The 14,918-nt window shown below is 49.5% G+C and overlaps 1 protein-coding gene across 1 annotated transcript; it reads left to right on the top strand.

Annotated features, from left to right (window-relative positions):
- Positions 1-414: 414 nt before the first annotated feature.
- Smyd5 (SET and MYND domain containing 5) lies at positions 415-14,868 on the top strand. The gene is made up of 13 exons (NM_144918.2): positions 415-539; positions 6,547-6,655; positions 7,189-7,328; positions 8,096-8,214; positions 8,545-8,614; positions 9,079-9,183; positions 9,999-10,061; positions 10,177-10,247; positions 10,550-10,656; positions 11,038-11,094; positions 12,682-12,776; positions 13,357-13,427; positions 13,508-14,868. The coding sequence occupies exons 1-13, from the start codon at positions 444-446 to the stop codon at positions 13,653-13,655; spliced, it is 1,251 nt and encodes a 416-aa protein (NP_659167.2). The 5' UTR covers positions 415-443; the 3' UTR covers positions 13,656-14,868.
- Positions 14,869-14,918: the final 50 nt, after the last annotated feature.

The following is a 14,918-nucleotide window of genomic DNA, read 5'->3' on the forward strand; positions in this document are numbered from 1 at the left end:
ACTTTGTTCGGTGTTGGAGGTAATGACGAGGGGCTGCTTAAGCAGGAAGAGGGCTGCAAACTTTTGGCCAGCCTGGGATACATAGTGAGACCCTGTCTCAAACACCAGACAGTGGGAAGAGCAACTATGGACACTTAAGAACACAGCTAGGATAGGCTGGAGGGTGGGGGGTGGGGAGTAGGGGGTCTTCCCCTGAGCTACTCCATCAGCCGTCATTCATGCTGTCCATCCGACATAAGCTACCGAGTCAGACACAGTCTACCAGAAGTCCAAGCACAAAGTCAGGCCAGGTTCCACCCAATCAAGCAACCAAGACACCAAAAGCCTTGAATTGCTAGCCACGTCCCAGGGCGGGGTAAGGTGGGGAAGGGAGCGCTCGCTGGCTCTGTGGGCGGGGCCTCCCGGGACGGGGTCAAGGGTCAGAAGGCAGAGGCGTGCCCAAGATGGCGGCCTCCATGTGCGACGTGTTCTCCTTCTGCGTGGGCGTGGCGGACCGTGCCCGGGGTTCCGTGGAAGTCCGTTATGTGGACAGCATCAAGGTGAGGCCAGGTCGGACCGGGCCCGGAGAGCCACGCGGGGGAACCCACGCTCACATTCTGGAGTCCGGGCCCCTCGGCGCCAGTCTGGTTGCTGCTTGGGCCCGGGGTGCAGAGTCGGTCCTCGTGCCCAGGCTCGTGGCGATATCGCGCGGGGGGAGGGAGGAAAGCCCGGTCCACTGGCGGGTGGCCGTGCTGCTGCTGTCCTGGGTGGAGTTGAGGCTCTGGGTAGACCTGGGGTTGAGGGATATCCTGGGCCAGATTAAAGCCAAGGCTATCTTGGTTAGGCTGGGGCTTAGTTAGCTACTATTCTGGCGGTAGTGAGGGGAGTACTTAGCCGAGGGAACGGAGGTATGAAGCAGACTGGGCTCCCCAGCGACCCTTCTGACTAAGGTATGGGTGGAGACTTGGAAAGAGAGCTAGGGAACTTGGACCAGAACCTACACACCGAGCACTTCTCCTGAAGGGTTTTAAGCAAGAGAATGACATGATTTCGTGATTCGTATTATGGTTCTTTTTTGTTGCTTCTGTTGTTGTGCTTTTTGTTTTTGTTTTGTTTTGAGACGGGGTCTCATTTTGTAACTCCAGCAGTCCTAGAACTCACTATGTAAACCAGGCTGCTCTGCCTCACCAGTGCTGAGATTAAAGACTTGTGCCAGTATGATCGGCTCTATTAATCGTGTTTTATTCCCTGTAGAATAGAAAATTCACATAAGTAAAGGCAAAAAAAAAAAAAAAAAACACTCCAAATTGTTCTTGAGGCTGGACTTGAACTCATCTACCAACACCCAAGTGCTGGTTAATGGGCCTTGTGGCTGAAACACCCCACCTCCATCCCACGTTTTCTTTTAATACATGTTTTCAGTACATCTTTAGTATCAGCGGTCCCATTTCTACTTGGTTAAAGAGTTGATTGATAGCCGGGCGTGGTGGTGCACGCCTTTAATCCCAGCATTTGGGAGGCAGAGGCAGGCGGATTTGAGTTCAAGGCCAGCCTGGTCTAAAAACCTACAAACCCAAGGAGTTGATCAATAAGAGTTTTGGGGTGGGGGGCGCACTTCACTCAACCAAATCCTTCTGTATGGCTCCTTTATGTTGTATCTTCTCAGTCCTGAGAGCAAAGGTCTCTGCTGGCTTCGCTGCAGACAGGCTTTTGTTCTCTCTGGCACTGTTTTCTCACTAGGTGCCTTTGCCAGTTGATATATGCAAAATGCTATGGTTTTGACTTCATTTGCATTCCCCTGGGTAAAAGTCAGGTTAAATAATCATAATAACAACATGCATATCCTTGGTCCTTGACCCAAGATGTTGTCATTTGCTGTCAGCATCTCCATATCTGTCCAGGTTCCCATTTTAAGTTTCTCTTATCTTTCTGTTCCATAGGCATTGAGAGCAAGTACTCCTATCTGCCCATGGGTAGGAAGCTAGCTTGCTGGTCTCCTTTGTGTCCTTAGCTGCTCACATCCCCATTACCACCCAGAGCTGGTCCATCTGGGGGCCATCTGAGGTGTCTCAGATCAGTAATCCCTTTCATCACTTTTTTAGTCACCGTACTCCTCCCCTACCTTGGCCCAAACTCCCTTCTTCACTTCCTCCTCATTTTTTACTTCCACCAGTCCCTTTGCCCAGTTCTGTCCTAGCCCTCTCTCAAGACCCCAGCTAGTGACTAGTCCTAGTGACCCTGGCCTGTATTCCAACAACTCAGGAGACTGAGGTAAGAGGACTCTTGTGAGTTCCAGGCTAGCCTGGGGTACAGAGTAAAATCCTGTCTCAAAAACAAACCAACCAACTCCAGCTGGTCACAGTCCTCTGCCTGTCCCTAATATTCTGCTAGGAGAATCACTTTCCCATGTGGACGTAGAGCCAGGTGGCTTACCGAGGGCTGTGGCAGCTACAGTCATCTTTGGTTTGTAGTTTTTCTTTCCTTTTGTGCTGTCTTCCTCAGGTTACCATAGAACACTCATGCCTGGCTTAGAGTGAAATGAGAAGTACTCATTCTTTGAGTGTTTTAGAGAACTATCGCCTGAAGTGTGATGTGAGGCAAGAGGGAGGGTAACTTCCGGCACTCTGGTCTGCTTTTTTTTTGTTGTTTTGTTTTTTTTTTTTGTTATTTTTCGAGACAGGGTTTCTCTGTATAGCCCTGGCTGTCCTGGAACTCACTCTGTAGACCAGGCTGGCCTTGAACTCAAAAATCCGCCTGCCCCTGCTTCCTGAGTGCTGGGATCAAAGGTGTGCGCCACCACTGCCCCACTCTGTTCTGCTTCTGTGGATGTTAGAAGGGATGATTTTTAGATATCTGTGAAGTGTTATGCCAGGGACCAATCAGTGGAGGATGGAATCTAATGAGGCCTAGTCGGTGCCAGTTGGAATGTTATACTTCTGTACACTAGCTAAAGCCCAGCATGGCTCACTAATTTGGGCTTGCTTTTAAATTATTTTGATAATTGTATTTGTCAAAACAGTTATTAATAGAAGCTCATGCACTTTAAAGTATTGTCACTTGTGTGTATGATATGTGTGTCTCTGGACAGGGATGCGTGTTTGTGCCACATCATACATGTGGAGCTCAGAGGACAACTTCTAGAAGCCGGTTCTCTGTTCTCAAAGTGAGATCTGGAGATGGAACTCAGATCATCAGACTTGATGCAGAAAGCATTTCACCCACTGAGCCATCTGGCTGGTCTAATAAAGACTGCTAACTATACTGTACTGTCTAAGAGTTTTGTATATTCCCCTAAAGTTTGTCTTCCCTCCCTTTCTCCCTTCTCTGTCTTTTTCTTCCTTCTACTGTGAAACTTATTATATCAGCAGTTCTCAGCCTATGTGTCACCTTTGGGGGTGGAATGACCTTTTCACAGGGGTCACCTAAGACCATGGGAAAATCCAGATACTTACTTTACAATATAAAGGTAGCAAAATTATAGTTAAGAAGTAGCAACAAAAATAATTTTATGGCTGGGGGTCCCCGCTGGGGGTCCCCACAACATAAGGAACTGTATTAAGGGTTCGCAGTATTAGGAATATTGAGAACCACTACATTATGTAGCTCAGGTTAGCCTTGAACTTAAGGTAGTCAGTCCTCTTGCATCAGCCTCCCGGATTCTGAGACAACCGGTGTGAGCCACCGTGCCTAACCTTGCATGCTTCTTGATTTTTCATACTTTTGTGTGCTCGAGGAATGAGTGCAGTGTTCTTGAGTGGCCTTGAACTCCTGACTTCCTTTGCCCTAAATGCTGGAGTTACAGACACCAACAGCCCACCATTCCTCTGGCTCTCTTTAGCTGAAGTAACTAAATCTTTTCTGCATTTGGTCTTCTAGGACCTAAGGGAGGGGAGCTCTATGGTTATCCTCCCTGTCCCATGCCCTACCTCTGCTCCCAGGGTTTCTCTGTGTAGCCCTGGCTGCCCTGGAACTCTGTAGCCTAGGCTGGCCTTGGTCTCAGCCGCACGCTCAGAGATCTGCTTGCTTCTTTTTTTTTTAAAGATTTATTTATTATTATAATATCTAAGTACACTGTAGCTGTCTTCAGATGTACCAGAAGAGGGCGTCAGATCTCATTACAGGTGGTTGTGAGCCACCATGTGGTTGCTGGGATTTGAACTCATGACCTTCGGAAGAGCAGCAGGTGCTCTTAACCACTGAGCCATCTCTCCAGCCCTTCTTGCTTCTTTATTCTAGAGGATGAAACAAATTTGAATGTGTGTGTGTGTGTGTGTGTGTGTGTGTGTGTGTGTGTGTGTGTGAGAGAGAGACAGAGGAAAAACAGACACACACAGAGAGACATTAAAGGATTGTTTCCCCACTCTTCATCCTGATGTTCAAAGTGTGCTAGGCCAGTCTTCTTAACCTTTAGTGCTGGGATTAAAGGCATGCACCGCTACATCTGGCCAGTTACGCCATTTCAGGATTTGAAATTAGCAGAAGATCACATGGGTCTCATTTCTTGCTGCCAGGAAGGCTGAGTTTTCATATTGCTTGGTTGATCTGGGGGCAATAAAATATAGAGATGGAGTTCCCAGGAAGGCAGCCAAGGGTGTTTTCTGGGCTTTGCCCCTCACTTCACTTGTCCTGTTCTATAGTTAGCTTTTAGAGCTGGGTAGTGACACATACCTGTTATCCCTGCCTAGGAAGAACTATTGTAAGTTCAGGGGCAGCCTAGGCTATGTAGGGAGGCACTGTCCAAAATGGAAAGAAGCTTTCTGGGCTATTATGTATAGGCTGAGATTTGCTCTGAGTGTGGCAAAGGCCCATCTACACTCAGTGCCAATGCTGAAGGGAAACAGGAAGCTGCTGTGGCATCAACAGTGATGGAGCGTTTTCTCTGCCACCCTGTGATAGCAGCTCCTCTTTGGAAGCAGTACCATCACTTGCTAAAGCAGTGTCAGCAGAACCATTAACTGCCTAGGCTCTTGATGTGCAAAGTGTCCAGGCTAGGTTTGTTTTTGCTTTTCTTGTTGTTTGAGTATTTATGTATTTATTTTTGAGACAGTTTCTCTGGATAGCCCTGGCTGTCTCGGGTTATGCTCTGTAGACCCTAGGCAGGCCTTGAACGCAGAGATCTGCCTGTTTCCATCTCCCTAGTGCTAGGACTAAAGGCGTTCGCACCACTGCCTAGCTCAGGCTAGGTTTCTTAAACTTTAGCATGTATAGGGATACCAGCATCCTGTTAAAATGCAAATTTTTGGCCTGTGAGATGGCTCATAAGGGAAAAATGCTTGTCATGCAAGCCTGACGGCTTGAGCTCATTTACTAGATCCCATAGTGGAAAGAGAGAGCTGACTGTTGAAGGTTGTCATCTGATTGCTACACAGCGCCCACACTCATGCATGCACCTCTCTCTCTCTCTCTCTCTCTCTCTCTCTCTCTCTCTCTCTCTCACACACACACACACACACAAACACACACGGGGGGGGGGGGAGAGGGAGAGGAAGATGGGCACTCTGATTCTGGGCAGGGCCTGAGAGTTTTCCTTTTAAAAACTGGGTGGTGAAGAGGTAGAGTTCCCGAGGGTGCTCCCTTGCACTATGTTACCACACCTTGCAAAGTGCCTGGCAGAATTACTGAACACCCACTTCTCCAATGGGAAGCAATTGTCAAGGAGGTTCCCAGGAGGCGTTGGGAGCCGGTTCTAGGATGAGTTCAGTGCTTTGTGCTGGTCACTTCTCCCCCAAACTAGGCTGCTTTCTGTTGGGATATAGGATGTCTCTGAGACCCTGGAGAGCAGCACAAGGTCTCATGGGGAACTGAGGTAGTGCCATCCTAGTAGCCACTGCTGGTGTAAGAGGGCCTCAACCAACTAGGAACCGTGGCCTTGCCCTGGCCATTCTAGACTGTCCAGGTGTTCAGGTGGCTACTAAGGTGGCTCCCTCCTTGGCCAGGTATTGTGGACTGAGAGAGGTGCAGCTGCTTCAGCCTCTTGTGAGCTCTTGGAGCTTTGTTTTTGTTTAAAGATTTATCTTCGTTTGTATATTTGTGTGTCCCACGCGGGTTTGGTGCCAGTGGAGGCCTTGGATCACCTAGAACTGTAGTTACAGGTGTGTGTAAGCTGCCTTATGTCAATGCTAGAAACCAAATAGGTCTTGTGGGAGAGCAGTAAACACTCTAAATTCTCTAGCCCTGTTTTATTTATATGTGTGCGCGCGCACGTGCGTGTGCTCGCGCCATCTCTGTATGTAGATGTACATGCCTGTGTATGTGAACAGAGGCTAGAAGAAAGCATTGGGTTTCCTCTTCTATTACATTCCACCTGTTCCCCTGAGGTAGGGTCTCAGTTCCTGAGTCTGGGGCTCACGACTTGGCTTGGCTGAAAGCCAGCAGGCCCCAGTCCTCTTCCTGTTTCTATCCTCTCTGGAGCTGGGGTTCCAAACAAACAAACAAACCAAGGTCTTATGTAGCTCAGGCTAGCCTGAAACTACTTATCCCCCTGTTTCCATGTGCTAGAATAATAGCCATGTGTCACTTGGCAAGTTTGGAGCAATGTCTTACCCTGTCTGTTCTTTGCCCTGTTAGGGAAAGGGACTGTTTGCCACACAGCTGATTCGGAAGGGAGAGACCATCTTCATTGAAAGACCTCTGGTAGCTGCGCAGTTCCTCTGGAATGCACTTTATCAGTACAGGGGTGAGCACATCTTGCCTGCTTCAGGGGGCTGCTGAGATGTTCATTCTGCGCATGGAGCCAAGCCTCACACTTCTCCTGGCCAACATCCTGGAAGGAAATGCTGTCTTTCCTTGGAGCATAGGGCCTGAAAACCAGGGCTCTGGCTACCTTTGTGTTTGGGGCTGTGTACCTGCGATGGGAGGTGCCTCCAAAATGCTCCTTGGGAAGGATTCTCTCTTAGCCAGAACTTAAGAGTCTCATCCCATGGGCATCATGCTGAGGAGATACCTTATGGATGGTACCTTAATGTACCTTAGACATCCCGACTGAAACACTGTGTATAACCCCTGCTCAGCCAAGACTGAGTTAGGTGTCACGGAAAGGTGCCCTTAACTTGGCCACCCTTTTCATAGTTTTCTTAAGCTAGAGAGAAACAGAAAGGAGCACCAGACTGAGGCAGGGATCCCCACAGACTGAATCTGAAGGAGAAGCAGTGGGATCAGGAGCTAGAAGGTTCTTGAATGAGGGACTTACTATGTCTTACTTCCCTGCAGCCTGTGACCACTGCCTTCGGGCACTGGAGAAGGCAGAGGAGAATGCCCAGAGGCTGACTGGGAAACCAAGCCAGATTCTACCACACCCAGAGCTATGCAGTGTGCGTAAGGACCTCCACCAGAACTGCCCCCATTGCCAGGTGAGCACCCCTGGGGAATGCATAGGAAAGGAGGCAGCCCAAGGAGGCTTTAGTTCCGTCTTCACTGGTGAGACAACTGAGCAGAACTGGTTCGTTCCTCAAGGCTCATGGTGTAGTATGACAGTACAAGGGCCTAGTCATTGTTCAGCCTTTTCTTTGCTGCCAGTGTCCATTGTTTAGAAAATGTACCCATGTATGGTGTGTTTTAGGGTTTCTATTGCTGTGAAAAGGCACCATGACCACACAACTCTTATAAAGGAAACCATTTAATTAGGGCTGGCTTACAGTTTGAGAGGTTTAGTCCATTATCAGCATGGCGGGAAGCATGGCAGTATGCAGGCAGACATGGTGCTGGAGGAGCTGAGAGGTCTATATCTTGATCTGCAAGCAGCAGGAGACTGTCCACACTGTGTGTTGCTTGAGCACATATGACCTCAAAGCCTACCCACACAGTGACATATTGTCTCCAACAAGGCCACACCTCCTAATAATGCCACTCCCTATGGCCAAGCATTCAAACACATGAGTTGTGAGGGCAGTTATTAAATCATCACATGGGGACATGCCTTTTTCTTGGGAATCTGCAAGACGCTGGGAAAGCTCTCTTCCCTTCGTGTAGTATAAAGAGCTTAGGTTAGGTGCATGCCCCTACAACACCCTATTTTATCCTCACTGAGCTCTTGCTCTAGGGCTGTTATGGAAAAAAATGCAGTTAGATGAGGTCAGAGCCTCAGGTCCTGTGTGCTAACCTCCACTCTACCTAACAGGTGATGTACTGCAGTGCAGAATGTCGGCTAGCAGCTGCAGAGCAGTACCACCAAATCCTGTGCCCAGGCCCATCCCATGACCCCCGGCACCCCCTCAATAAGCTGCAGGAGGCATGGAGGTAAGTCTCTTCCTCTTCCCTACTCTTCCCTCCATTCCTGCCTCAGCTCAGCAGCTATGGGGAGCTTTGGTGAGTTATATTCCTAAATAGAAGTCACAGTTTTGGCAACCTGTTTTAATCTGAACAGCCAGCCCTAGCATCTTCAGTACTTTAGACACTACACTGCCAGAGGGTCCACCCAACCCTAAGGGATACAAAGTTGCCTAAGTCCAGCCTTTGATAACTGATGGACTAGGCAGGAAGTGTGTCTGTAGCCTTCATGCTGGGTTTGCTTGGCTCTGCTCCTAGGGAGGGGGTCTTGTAGGTTACATGTTTTTCCTCTTTCCCTAGGAGTGTTCACTATCCTCCTGAGACTGCGAGTATAATGCTGATGGCCCGGATGGTAGCCACGGTGAAACAGGTGAGCCAGAGAAGGTGGCCCAGTCAGCCCTAGGTCTCAGCCATCTGACCTTGCTTGGGTGCTCTTGCGTCTGGGTTTCCTGAAGGACAGCTGCTTGCTCTGTAGAATCTCCAGAGCATGCTAACTTTAAATCAGGTGTAGGCTGTGGCCCCTGGTTTTGCCTGTCTTCATTTTTCTGAGAGATCTGTAGCAGCAGTTCCCAAATTTGGTCAATAGGGATCACTATCCCAGGATAGTGTTTCTTACATCAAGAGGTCTTGTGGACCCCTTCTGTCTTCACTATTCTTCCTCTATGGCCTTCTGTTTTCAAGGTGTTTTGAGTTGGCAAGCCCTGCCCCAGCTGGGAAGTGGCTGAGTGTGGGCAAAGTGGGAAGGGAGACCTGGGTGGTGGTCATTCCCTGACAGCAGGGACTTGAGAAACATAACACCTCTCTTCCACACGGACGTGTGCATTTGCTGTGTAGGCCAAGGACAAGGACCACTGGGTCAGACTCTTCAACCACTTCTGCAGCAGGACAGCCAACCAGGAGCAGGCAATTGTCCACAAACTCCTAAAGGGCAAGTTCAAGGTCGGCTTTCTCCCACAGCCCTTACCCCAGCCCCTCAAGTAGCCCGCGGTGTCTGTGGCTACTTTTAGGGGAAACTCTACATTTGCCCTCTTCTCAGCTACAGCAGGGGTTAAAATCTGGTCCTGAAAATCCCTTCAAAGAATGCACATCCTAGTGCCACTTACCTTTGCGACCTAATATAGATCTAAAATTGGAAGTAGGGACAAAGGGCTGCATGTCCTACCCAGGAGTGCTTATTACCCCATGTGGGAAGGCAAGACTCTGAGGAAGGCAGCAGCAGACACATCAGGTTTTCTGGAGAGTGGAAGGGCTGGGGCTCCACGGGTCAGAGAGTTGTGAAATTGGTGAGGTGAGAATAAGACACTAAGGCCCTCAGCCTTCCTTTGGAGCTGCCCAAGTGGGGAGGCTGCCAGAGGTAGGGGCTGTCTGAGGGAGGGAGGAAGAGGGCGGGAGTGCAGCTGTGGGAAAGGTGTATCTCTCAGGCAGTGTTGCAGTACTGTATCTAGAAGAAAGAAGGGGAAAGCCAAGTTGGTCAGAGGCCAAGCAAATCTTAGGGACGCTCCAAGGGAGGGTAAGGATAGGTGTTCTAAGCCCTGCTGCCTCAGTCTTGCTGGAACACGTACTGGAAAAAGGAAGAAAGGTTTGAGTTTACACCCTCATTTGGAGCCTGCAGACTTGGAGCACTGCCCGTGTCCCCAGGGACAGCTCAGGCACACAGATGGCTCCTTTTCTTTCTATTACTTGACTTCCCTACTTACCTGGTGCTAAGGGGAAGTTCCCAGGGCTTCAATGTCCCTCTGTTTCCCCTAAACCAGGACCAGCTGGAACTTCTGCTTGGGCTCTTCAAAGAGGCCCTTTATGAAGAGGCTCTCAGTCTGGTGAGTGTGGGAAGGCAGGAGCACGAAGCCTTTCTTCCTGGTGCTCCAGGCCTGGAGTTGAAGTGCAGTGGGGTTAGGAAAAGCAAGCACCAGACTCACCTTTCTTTCCCTACAGTGGTTCACACCAGAAGGATTCCGGTCTCTCTTTGCCCTTGTTGGGACCAATGGTCAAGGAATCGGAACCAGGTTAGGAGAGAATGTTCTAGACCTACTAAGTAATCCTCCAGGTTCGATAGAAGATTAATGGAGGAAGGTAGCCACAGATTCTTTGAAGATGGTAGGATTGGGTGTTGTCATGACCTGGGTTCGAGGAATGAGGCAGGGGAATCTGCTGCTGGGAATCTTGCTCTTTTGGGAGGGTGGGGTCCTTACTCTAAAAGAAAAGAACAGTTTTAGATCTGGGATGGGGAACCCTTCTGCCTGGGCTTAACCTGCCTAGACATAGAGAGCCCTGTGACCTGGGTTGCTTCCATCCATGGGCTGTTTAGTTCCCTCAGCCAATGGGTGCACGCCTGTGATGCCCTGGAGCTGACGCCTCAGGACCGGGAACAACTAGACACCTTCATTGACCAGCTGTACAAGGACATCGAGGCAGGTGGGTGAGATGGGACTGTGGCTTCCCTACCCTCGGAGCTTCCCTGGTCAGATAGTGGGTGTGTTCTTGCCAGGGAGCTCTAAGCTTATGAGGGGAAGGGAATTTCTCTGTGCCCATGGGAAACCTCAGAACTATCCACAGGACTTGAAGGTGAGAAGAGGTCCTGAGACCCATCCAGAGACTCCATGGTGGGGGGAGGGAGAGTGCCAGATAAATAGGTAGTGGTACAGACAGAAGAGCAAGACTTCTTGGAGAAGCACATTTAGACAAAATGGTAGAACCTGAGTGTCTCAGTTGGAGGGGTGGCAGGAGAGCAGAGCTGATGTCTTCTCATGAGTTTAATTTCCCTTTCCACTGTATCTGCACAATACTTTCTTACAGCAACCGGAGAGTTCCTTAACTGTGAAGGATCTGGCCTCTTCGTGCTTCAAAGCTGCTGTGAGTCTTGGACTAGGGAGGAATGGGCCTATCTGCTTCTTCCCTACCAGGCCATCTTTCCCAGTTTGCTCCTTTGAGGCTGACCAGGGCAAGTTAGAAGTATGGTTAGACCTGTGTTTCTTTGTTTCTTTGGAAATTTTCTTGGAAATCATTGCTCTATCAGTTTCTTTCTTCCTTCCTTTCCTTCCTTCCTTCCTTCCTTCCTTCCTTCCTTCCTTCCTTCCTTCCTTCCTTCCTTCCTTTCCTTCCTTTCCTTCCTTCCTTCCTTCCTTTCTTTCTTTCTTATTTACTCATTCATTCATTCATTCCATTATTTGTGGTGTTACTGGGGGTCAAACCCAAGGCTTCATCCCCAGCCTCCTCCTTGTGTTTTAATAGATATTTACAGTGGGCCACATCCACCTACAAGAGAGGCACAGAAATAAATGGTCTGTTGTAGGTGCCCTCAGATCCCATGCCTCCCTCCCTCAGTGAGACAATGGGATATAACTGAGAACAATGGTCAGTCTGGGGTGTGTGTGGAACCCACAGTGATACAAGGCACATTTTATTTTCACTGTGGTCTTCAGGAAAGAACACTGGGCAGGGAGACAGGAAATGGGCTTTCAGCCCTGCCCTTCCCTGTAGTGTTTAACCACAAAGAAAGTGACCCAGAGCTCTGTTGGAATAAAAAATTTTTAAAAAAGAGTTTTGACACAGAGGCTGGAGAGATAGCTCAGCAGTTAAGAGCACTGATTTTTTTCTGGAAGACCTGAGTTAGGTTCCCCACATGGCAGCTCACAAATGGCTATAACTCCAAGATCTGACACCTTCACACAAACATACATGCAGGCAGAACACCAATGCACATCTAAATACATACATACATACATACATACATACATACATACATACATACATGATGACTTTTGGACTCCTGATCCCTGGCTCTACCTCCTAAGTGCTGATACTATAGGTATACCATGCCTAGCAGGTTTGGTTTTGTTTTGAGACAAGGTCTCTTGAGTCCTGACTAGACTGGAATTCATTGTGTAGTCCAGTTGGACTTCAAACTCATAGCAAATCTTATCTGGCTCAAGGGATTACTTGTGTGAATCACTATGCTTGGCTTGAGAATACTAGTTTGGTTTCATTTGTTTCTTTATATTTGTTCTATGTTTTGAGAGATGGTCTCACTGTGTAGCACTGGATGGCCTAAAACTTGCTGTGCAGATCCCCTCGCTCCACCTCCTGAGTGCTATGATTAAAGGCCATTGTCACCATGCTGGCTGTTTTGTTTCTGACATTGATTTATTTACACACATAGGCTACGGTGTGCATGTGGAGGTCAGAGTCAGTTCTAGGGATTACACTCAGGTTGTCAGGCTTGAAGCAAGCACTTTACCTGCTGAATCATCTCCCTGCTGTCACTGTGGGTGTAGTGACTCACTTAGGAGTCAGAGGCAAGTGTCACAAGTTCAAGGGTAGCCTGGGGTACATAGCAAGACTCTGATACAAAACTAGTTATGGAATGCTTGCCTAGCATGTGCAAGGTCTTGGTTATGCATACACACACACTCTACTCGCTATCTGTCTTTTGTGGCCTAGGCAACCACAGCTGTGTCCCCAACGCGGAGACCTCCTTTCCAGAAAACAACTTCGTTTTACATGTTACTGCCCTGGAGGATATTAAGCCAGGCGAGGTGAGAGGGCTGGGCAGCAGGGGTGGGCATAAGGGCTTTGCAGTTTCTCGGTTTCTCTTTATGAAGCAGCAGTAACTAGCTGGAGCCCCTTTGTTGGGCTGGTGGTGAGTCACCACAGGCCCCAGGGCCTGAGTCTTTTTGGCCATGAGTATGCTCTAATCCCTCCCAGTTCTTCAAACATCTTCAGAAAGTCTCAGATTGAGGTAGAACTATGTGCCCAGTTCCTGATCCCAGCTACCTTTTTGATTTCCTGTGGCTCGGACCACAGGAGCTAGTGTGGATTGGAAGTTCTGGTTGGTGGCCATAGTTTCTCCTAAACATGCTATACCAAAATTAACCTAGAGACTTTGGCTACTGGCTAGTTTTCCCCAGAGCTTGAGGCCAACCTCCATTCCTGTCTGTCTTAGACCCAGATGGGAGTCTTGCCAGCTGGAGGCATGGGGATGGATCAGTGCTGAAAGACTTTGGAGGCCTAGCTCTCAGGCAGGGAACAATAGACAATAGATAAGGCAGTTGTTGGGGAAGCTCTTTTCCTTTCTGATGGAGGGCATAGGCAATTAGATCCTCCTCTGTCCTACAGGAAATATGTATCAGCTACTTAGACTGCTGTCAGCGGGAGCGCAGCCGACACAGCCGACACAAGATCCTCAGGTGCCAACTGGGGACATGGTTGGGCTCTGGGCTCTTCTGTCCCCAACAACTGCCTGACTTGTCACCCCTCTATTTTGAAGGGAGAACTACTTGTTCAACTGTTCCTGTCCCAAATGCCTGGCAGAGGCTGATGACCCCAATGTGACCTCAGAAGAGGAGGAAGAGGAAGATGAGGAGGAAGGAGAGCCAGAAGATGCAGAGCTAGGGGATGAGATGACCGACGTGTGATGTTATCTCACCTGGAAGGCCCTGCCCAGACCCTGCTGGAAAAAGGGGGCCTGTCCTCCACAAAAGTGGTTGGAAGGAACAACCCCTCCCCTTTGCACCCATTGCCTGCTTTCTCCCTTCTAGCATACTGCTGGAGGGTAGGATAGAGGCTGGACCCGAGCCCACCCCTTCCCAGACCTCATGCCCTGAGCACTGCTGCTGAGCTGCATCGGCCCTGTGCCATCACAAGCCTTCCAGAACTGGCCTTCCCCTGCCATGCTCCACTGCAGCTGTGAGACGGGAATCAAGTTTCAGGTCTCATAGTGTTCTTCCTCTGGGCCCCTTAGCCCATATTCAGCTCATGCATCCACGAGAGGCTTGGCTCCTATTGACTGGCTATTAATTTCAGGGTGGCAACATAATGGCCAATCAGAGAGCAGACCGGCTTTCTTGAGAGAAAGAGGTGATGTGAAGCCTTACCTCTTCCTTATTGTTCACCTGCCACAGCTGCAGCTGAAGTACTGGCCTGCCACTTTCCAGCAACAGGCAGGAACAAGGGACTAGGCCTTTAGAACAACACTGCAAAAAGACTCTGCCAGGGGTGCTGGGCTGTTCCCACTGTACACTGGGGAGGTAGAGATTGACCTGTTCGCCAAACCCCAGAATTGCTGTGCTTACATCTTGCCTCTTAGGCTCAGACAAGGGGGCTAGCTTGATAAGGTGTGGAAGAGGCCTCTATCAGGATGAAGACTACCACCCTCTCTCAGACCAACAGTAGAGCAGATGACAGATTGTGCTCTATAATTTAGGATGCCCAATCTTCCCCGAGACCAGCTGCAGTGGCCCAGCAAAGGGTCTCTGGGTCACCGACACCCTCCTTTAGGATCTCCAGAGGAACACCAGTCTTCCAGAAGTCTGAAGGAGCTGGGCAGTACACACGAAGATGAGCCAGGACTTGTTCCCTCATTGCCACAGATGACCATCCCTCACTTGGGATGGGCACTGCGGAATTACAGCTACCATTCCCCATTTGTTCCCTGAGAGGCCTGCACATGGCTCTGCTAGGAGCTTTCAGGGAGGACCAGTGCCTATGCTATAGGCCCTTTTCAAGGTGGAGCCAGATGGAACATGCCTGACTGGCCCCCTGACCTATTGGGCACACTCCTTCACAACAGCCAGCAGCCCCTCTCCCTCTGGTCTGCCCACTGGTCTCAATAAAATGTGAGTGGTGATAGGCCTTTGCAACAATGCCTTGTGGGGCGTGGGCTGGGTGAACCACTCTGG

This window comes from Mus musculus, chromosome 6 (genome assembly GCF_000001635.26).
Source record: "Mus musculus strain C57BL/6J chromosome 6, GRCm38.p6 C57BL/6J".
NCBI lineage: Eukaryota > Metazoa > Chordata > Mammalia > Rodentia > Muridae > Mus > Mus musculus.

Bases quoted from the DNA above. Each gene is read 5' to 3' on its own strand.
- Smyd5 (NM_144918.2), top strand. From the start codon at position 444: ATGGCGGCCTCCATGTGCGACGTGTTCTCCTTCTGCGTGGGCGTGGCG. The intron at 540-6,546 runs GTGAGGCCAGGT...TTGCCCTGTTAG, and splicing joins GTTATGTGGACAGCATCAAG to GGAAAGGGACTGTTTGCCAC. The intron at 13,428-13,507 runs GTGCCAACTGGG...TCTATTTTGAAG, and splicing joins AGCCGACACAAGATCCTCAG to GGAGAACTACTTGTTCAACT.